The sequence below is a fragment of the Propithecus coquereli genome, unplaced genomic scaffold (genome assembly GCF_000956105.1).
Source record: "Propithecus coquereli isolate 6110/MARCELLA unplaced genomic scaffold, Pcoq_1.0 Scaffold74, whole genome shotgun sequence".
Lineage (NCBI taxonomy): Eukaryota > Metazoa > Chordata > Mammalia > Primates > Indriidae > Propithecus > Propithecus coquereli.
The window spans coordinates 6,391,889-6,400,297 of NW_012153507.1; the positions used below are offsets into that span (position 1 = coordinate 6,391,889).

Genomic DNA, 8,409 nt, shown 5'->3' on the forward strand with positions numbered 1-8,409 from the left:
TTCTTAATTCCATTTAAGCCCTGAATCTTCACAACTATTATAGATGAATTTACAGCAGGATTTCAATTTTTCCACCAAAATAATATAGGGCAATATCCAGGATAAATTATCTCTAACCCGTGCCTAATAAGGAATATGGAGAAAAGAAGAAAGTATTAGAGAAAAATGAGGAATTTCCCCCAAGATATTTTATGGCTGCACCAACTCAGTTTCTCAGTTGAAAAGTGAGCATCTAATTAGTAGCATGAATATGTGTTTTAGTGACTGCTGGAACAATCTAGAAGCTGGTAATGGAGACTAAATGTACCTCCTCTAAAATGTCACAGTGTAAATACAATTACCTAAATGTTTTATAATTAAATTCCAATGTTTTTAAATAAGATTCTAATTTTATTTTAATATCCCAGAAATACAGTCTGCTGATACTGGGCTTCAGCATTGACGTTAGATGAATACAGATTTTAACTCTCATCCATTGAGCATTTGATCAAAATGTAGATGCACTTCTATTAAATAACATCATTTAAATAAAATGAAATAGAATAGGACAGAATAGACTAGACTGGAAAACATCAGAATGCATTACATGTGATAAAGCTAAGTACTATTTTGTGAATGTTGAATTTTAGTTTGTATCTGTGTGTATACAGATGTCTACAAACCTCCTGGATTATGTTATAACATGCCTTTTGTATTGGGGACCATGGATCATGTTAAAGAATTTAAAATTCATTGAACTACAAATAGAAGGAAAGAAGGTGCTCAGTTCAGAGAAGGATAGGCATTAACTGCCGGAATTGCTAACAAAAGATAATAATGCAAGGTTTTAGAAATGTTCTTTTATAAAGGACGAAAATAATATGAACTGCAGACATAATGAAAGACGCAATGACAGTTAGAACTTAAGAGTATACAGGAGGAAGTTAAAAGTCAAATATTAATTAGTAAATAATGTAAAATGGTCAGGAAAAATTGGAGAGGTAAGACCATAGGGATTACATTAGATAACGATAATTATGATAATGATAATACATTGTGTTTCTTAACACTCCCTGCAGTTATCACAATAATTTCTAATATGTTTATTCTTTGTAGTTGATTCTTATAACAGTCCAAGAGAAAAACAGAGCAAGGATTGTTAAACCCATTTTGCAGATAAGGAAAGATTCAGTTTATGAGGAGGGTAGCTATTTCTTACTCCAACAAGAATAAAAAATATTTGTCCTTGTTTTGTCATTTCCAAAGGATTTTTATACTTATTGTCTCATGTGTTTGGCAAGAAACTTTGGATATAATAGAAATTAAATAATTCATTCAAATATATATGGTGAACAAAAAGTAGAGCCAGGGCTTAAAATGGAGTCTTTTTCTTTCAGTTTTATGTTCTTTCCACTTTATTCTTCCTTTTCTAATTTTGTTTTTAAATTTCAGAGTATTACAGGGGCACAAACACGCTTTGGTTATATATTAATAAATTGCCTTTGCACTGCCCGACAACTGTTCCCATGTCCCAGACAGTGCTCACTGCGTCTGTTAGGTGTGGATTTACTCAGCCCCTCCTCCCCCTCCCACCTGCCCATCCACTTCATTTTTCTGATCTCTAAAAACTGCTACCTAACATTTTAAGTAGCTAAGTTTTCAAATACAGTTTATCTATTACTGAAAAGGTTGAAGGGACAAGGCAGCATTTTTGAGGCTACAGTCTAAAATAAAAATTAAGTATTTTTATTTACTGAGTAAAAAGTAAAAGTGACCGTTGGCAAATACAAGGTAATTTCACTTCGGGTTATGATACATTTCATCATAAATTTCTCCCAAAATGCAGTTGTATCTACGTAAGACTGAACCATAATGAGCTATTTGAGAAATTAAAATATTTGGATACAGCCCTAACTGTTAAAATGAACATAAAGGAGAATGTGGCCTGTGAAAAATTCATCACTTGGGGCAAGAGAGACATTAAACAATGGGTGTAACTGTCTACCTAGGTAAGACTTCGCCTAGTTACAGCACTACTCACGGCCCATTTCGTGTCTTTATCCATGAAGATATCATGGGAAATACTCACTATGGTCGTGCATACCAGTGTATAAGTTTGGAGGTTGGGGTGTGAGGTAGTAAAAGGACTGATTTTTTTTCTCCATTAGTATCTCTCTAGACGATTCATAAAAAGAGAGATGCTTTGGGTCAGTGTTTCAAAATGAGTGGGCAGTGAGCGTGGCAGTATGGGGTTTCCATTAAGTGCCAACCAGCTGTAGAAAGGCATGAGAGTGTGCCATGGGAAATGCCTAAGTCACTGGGTGTTGTTGAACTGCAGACTGTATAGGGGTGGATGAGACTGTAGGGAAGGGAGTTGCTGGAAGTGGAGATGATGAGTGAAGATTTTATATATTTATTCAGATCCTAGAGGATCTCAAATGTTAGGATCAATGGTTTGGTGAGTCTTTTTATTTTGCTGAGTCACTGAGTGACCAGATGGCTACCTTCTCCTTACTCATCGAAATCCTCTTACTCCACGAATCCCTGCTGTGGATTCCGTCTCTGACTCCCATTACCTCGCTGCTGCTATCCATTCTGCAAGCATCTCTAAAGACAATCCCACTCTCTTTTTCCTGGGTTCAGACACTCGAATAGAATATTACCAACAACCTGTGTATATTGTTGTAATATAAACACCGATACGATTACTTGGTGCTACCTCTTTCTTTAACTAGATCATCAAAGGATTTTAATCACTTTCCAAAAATATTTCTTTTACATAATCCTGAAAACTTAGATATATCTATTTTCCCATACGGTCAACCTGGAAATTAAATGAAAACTACCCAGACTTCAAGGGCAGGTAAATTTTATAAATGCTTATTATCTCTGATATCCCTTTTATTTATGGTGTCTAAAATGCAAAAAACCTTGAATTATCCATAAAGGAATGACTTCAGTTAAGTGTTAAATCTATGTGGTTCTAAATGAGTAGGCAGAAACACCATGTCCAAAAAAAGGTGTTATAGAATATGTTTAAAACCTTAGCCTTGCCCTAGAGCAGCCTCCCCTCGTTAGTTCTGTCTGCTATCCTGATCTTACTCTGTCCCAGGCTGCCCAGACTGCCCATCTCCTTCTCAACACCACTGAGTTCTTTCTTCTATATTTGTACTCCATACTGTGACTGTTCTCTTGTGAGATGCAGACTTGCTTGTGCTTTGGAGAACTTTCTGCCATTCTCAAGTGGCTGAATTTGTTGTCCCTTTGCTCTCTCCTCCTCTCATTCAACCACTGCTTATTAGGCTCCAGAATTTTAACTCTAGTGACTGTGGGTAGTCCTCCACTTTTTCCTGTCTGGAAATTCTTCTAAGACCCTATTTGAAACAGGCCCATTCTGTCAGGAGAGTTTTCGGCCTATAGCCCTGCACAGAGCGTTTTTGACCTCTTTGTTCCTCAGGGTGTACACCACAGGATTCAGAAGGGGGGTGATGACAGTGTAGGTCACAGAGATCAGCTGGTCCTGATCCCTGGTGTTCTCTGACTTGGGTTTGAGGTAGGCAATGGAGGCACAGCCATAGTGGACAATGACCACAGTGATATGAGAAGCACAGGTGGCAAAGGCCTTCTTCCTGCCCTCAGCAGAAGCCATCTTGAGGATGGTGGAGATGATGAGGATGTAAGAGATGAAAACCAAGCCCATGGGAATCAGGATCACCAGCACACTGATGACCAAAGTTAGGATCTCATTGACGGTGGTGTCAATGCAGGACAGCTTCATCACAGGTCGGATGTCACAGAAGAAGTGGGCCACCTTTGTGGTACAGAAGGGCAGCCTGAACACAGCGGACACCTGGGTTGTTGCAACAGTCAGGCCAATGCTGCACGCCCCCCACACCAGCTGGATGCACAGCCTCTTGCTCATGATGACCGAGTACCTCAAGGGGTTGCAAATAGCCACACAGCGGTCATACCCCATTGCTGTGAGCAGGAAGCAGTTGTTGATGGCCAAAGTAATGAAGAAGAACATCTGAGTGGCACAGCCTGCCAAGGAAATGGGCTGACTCAGGCCTAAGAGGTTCAAGAGCATCCTTGGTATAATGACAAGTGTGTACACAGTCTCTGAAACTGACAGCATGCTGAGGAAGAAGTACATGGGGGTGTGGAGGTGGCGATCAAGGCCAATGATGGTCACAATGATGATGTTGCCTGCCAGGGTGAATAGGTACAATGCAAGGAACACAACAAAAAGGGTGAGCTGGTGCTCATGGAAGCTGGAGAAACCTTGAAAAATAAACTCACTCACCAAAGTGTAATTCTCTTTCTTCATTAAATCATAAATGGTATCTAAGAAAGAAAAAATATGTAAGGAACATAGATGGCTAATTTCTGTCAAATAGTAGGCTGGGCAAATTCTTCTTGTTAATCTACCCTAAGTCTCTGCTTATTTGTGTTTACATTCATACTTACTTCTTTTAGGAGTAGACAAGGGAGAAATGTTCTTTTCTCAGTAAGAAAAAGTACATGGCTTTTACAGTCAAAAGTTATAAACTTGTTTCCTATTTCTATTAATATCTTGTGCTAATTTATCTCGGGCAAGGACTTAACATCTCTAAGATCAGTTTCCTCATCTTTATAGCGATGATAACGTCATAGAATTGTTGACAGAATAATTTTATACTGTTAAGTATAATACTTATATTAGAGTTTTAAAAAATATTGAATATATTCAAGTTCAGTGGTATCATGAAAAAATTAGCTTCCAGGGTTTGGGTAGAGCTCTTGTTACTGTGACTTCCACACTGCATTCTCATTCCAATCTTTTCTCTTTGAGGATACCGCTCCTCTCAACTCTGTTCTATAATCTTTTTCCCTAGATATCACTCATTTTTCAAAGTCAAATAAAGCCCATGTCCTCTAGAAAATCTTTTTCCTCCTTACTTGCACGCTCTGTCTCTCACTCTCTCTGAGGCCTGTATGTCCTTGCACATATAGTAGCATAGAGCTGTTTATTGGCTTTTTTTGTATTGTAAGCACATTATAGTGCATTTGTGATTACAAAACACATTCACATATATTATTTAATTTCTAATGGAGCATGGAAGACAAAGACTATTGTTTCTCTTCAAATGCAAAAACTGAGGATCAGCTTGGATTAGGGAATTACTCATAGACAGACAGGTGTCAAAGGACTAAACCAAGACTGAACCCCATGTCTTATGATCCCATGTCCATTATTCCTCCAATTATAAAAGACTGCATTGTAGAGCTGTCCCCTCCACAGCTAGACAGGGACCATGCATTCCTTTCTTTTCATGATACCAGGGAAACCACTCCAATGTAGGGCACAAATACTGCTGGTAGCATCATTAGAAGTCATTGCTCCATCACACAAACTGCCCATCAGGAAGCAGAGTACTGGAGCACTACAGTGAGATTTTCTTCAAAGAAGAGAAGGCATAAATGTTTTTAACCTTTGTCTGCTTTTCCCTGATGTCTATGCCTGTGACAGCAACAAACAACCAAATAATCAGGCTAACTTTTAACATTGGAATGATAACATTATAACAACGGAAGAAAGCATACATTAGTAACGTATAATTGGAAAATACCCTGGTAGTGCAACTTTTTCAGTAGCTTTTACCCTATTATAACCAAGACCCAATTATGTAATAGGTTAGTTGTTCAAAAATAAATTCAGTAACAGAATGATGGACTTGCCACAAAAGTACATTTCACTGGACACAAAGCAAATGAGCCCCATTACAAAATGATTTACTATTGGGTAAAATTCAAAGGTAAGCTTCTTTAGTGCTTTTAAAATTAAACGTATTTTATCTACTTTTCAGAAATACACAACTTTTCATAAAGAAAATCTACAAAAAAAGTATTCATAAAGGATTGGTGCACATTTGTACTTCAACTCCTCAGAGCATGATATGAAAGGAAATCAGATGGGGTTGCAAAAAATAAATTTTGTGTTAGACGCCCAAGACCATCTCTTGACAGAGAAAGTTGTTCGTGATGTGTGTAGCATGGTAAGTAACTGTAAACATTTTTTATGAAGCTTTATAAATCATGTCTCTGTATACTACGAATTGTCTGAAGACGAGAATATAGACAAGGGAGCGTAGATGATAAGTGGCAGAGCCATGGTTTTTTTTTTAACATCTTAGTTGAGATACTCTTTAATCCTGGAAAATCCTGATTCCTCAGGATTAACAGGAGATATTTTTGAAAGTAATAAATCAGGGAACAAAACCAAATTTTCATAGACACCAGGATCCTTTCCAGCTTAATATAATTTGCCCCTCAACAACAGTAAAACCCATACATGTACTTTATTCCTCTTATGGCTCCCTCTGCTAACCATTGTAGTCTTTTTTCCAAATCTCACTTACTTCTCTCCCTGCAAATCTGTGGCTCAGCAGAAAAATGGAGATAGAAGTCAGAGATGTGCCCCATTGATCACAAGTATTCACAGATCAAGGCCATGAAGAAAAGACATCTGAATGTGGTCATTCAATCTGCCATAGGGCCAGTCCAAGGAAGGAAGTAAAAGGAAAGTTACAGAAGACTTTTTGGGTGCTAGATATTCCCTCCAGATGGAGGAGGAGCTTTTGATGCCAAGAAAGTCTCTCTGAGGAGCAGTTTTCAGGGTTTCTGGGTGCCACTCCCTGAGCACCCTAGAGAGTCAGCCTGGGACCAGGAGGAGGCAGACAGCAAGACCCACGGGACCTCGTTAAGTGTGGGGCACGTTTACCAGATTATATAGACTTGTGCTTCGGGAGTCTTGAGACAATTTTCACTGCAAGTAGAAACAGTGGTAGCTTATTTGTCGTGTTTTATTTTTTACATAAATATTCTATTTTTATACAGCTCAGCCTTGGAAAACCATGGTTACAAAGCCCAAGTGAGCTCTAGCTATGAGCATTCTCTTGGATTCCAGGAAACTATGCAGCTCTCCCTGTAGTTAAGAACCTTGCTCAATATTACAAGGGTTTTTTTTTTTTTCCCTTCCCTGAACTAAAAAAGTCAATTCTAGCTATTGCTTTTGTCCTGAAAGATTCAGAAATGGGAGATCAAAACTCTGTAGACAATAGAAACCTCTCTAAAAGTCTAGGAGACCATTCTTAGTGTCCAAAAAACCTATCAGGATTTCATCCTAAGGGACCAGTAGACAAATGGTTAAACACACTAGGCTTCATGAGGTTAGTCTGGGGTTATTTTGACACCAGTTTCCCTTCCCCAACCCTAAGTGCTTTATTTTAGTTTTTTTCTTTCATATCTATCTCATTATGAAATCCTGCCAATTCTCCTCTAGGTTAATTTTTCCACACTTGGCAAAAAAATGAAGTGCCTGCATTTATACCTTGATAAACTTCAAAAATGCCCCATATACTCATTCTTTTTGTTTGTGTTTCCTATTCTTCCTTCTCTGAATTTGTGGTAACTTTTAAATTTAGAAAATTAAAAATTTATAGCAAATATAAGAATGTTAGTAACATTTGCTATTATCTTTATAAGTTTTGGAGATGTAAGAAAAGAAAATACTACCCAAACTGGAGTTTCTTAGGAAACTTGAAAATTTTCAATTAAATTATCATTGATAAAGTTAACATCCCACTTTTTCCCCTTATTATTTGCAACTAAGTAGTATCTTCACAGGAATTATAACCTGCAGCGTTTTGGGGGTCTAATTGTGATCGAATAGTCCTGCATTTTTCCATCACCCTGTTGATTAAATGTGTAGTTTTCTTTCTCTGCTCTAGTGAGAGGGGCCAAATTGTTACCCAAATCAGTACTGAGGCAGAAAGAGGCTCCCTCCCCCAAATGGGAAGTGTACATAAAGCCCCTTTCAGCAAGGACAATAAGGACAGCTCTATGAACACAAAAAAAGGATAGAGAAAACTGTATTGCAACAATCCAAGCTCCCTGTCAAAAATTTAAGAGGCCATCTTAGAGACGGATATATAGTAACCGTATTTTCCAGTAAAGGGAGTGTCTTTTCATGTTTTAAGGGTGAAGAAATAAAATCTAGCAGAATTCTATGTTTAGAAATAACCAGGAAATGAAAGTTAGGGATCTGTTAGGGGGTTAATGGCCAAACAACCTCTGACTCCTGGTTGGCAGGTTTCTCAAGATCTGACTGCATAAACAACCGACAGGGCTGATCACTAGGAGGGGCCATGTCCCTGGGATCTACGCTTGCTGCCTCTGTCTTGGCCTAGCACTGAGTAGGTAGAATTAATCGTCCAGGTGTGTAACTATAGTTGTATATGTCCATAATTGTTTGTACTGAAACTCAGATGTTTCTGTCATCTATTGCTTCATGACAAACAACCCCAAACTTAGTGACATAAAGTAGCAACAGTCATTTGTCATTACCTCTCCAGGGGTGACTGGTCTCAGTTAGGCTGTTCTCACACAGTG

At 38.2% G+C, this 8,409-nt stretch overlaps 1 protein-coding gene across 1 annotated transcript; it reads right to left on the minus strand.

Moving 5' to 3' along the window:
- Nucleotides 1-3,376: 3,376 nt before the first annotated feature.
- LOC105824462 (olfactory receptor 10J1-like) lies at nt 3,377-4,306 on the minus strand. The gene has a single exon (XM_012661899.1). The coding sequence runs from the start codon at nt 4,304-4,306 to the stop codon at nt 3,377-3,379; it is 930 nt and encodes a 309-aa protein (XP_012517353.1).
- Between the last annotated feature and the right edge of the window lie 4,103 nt (nt 4,307-8,409).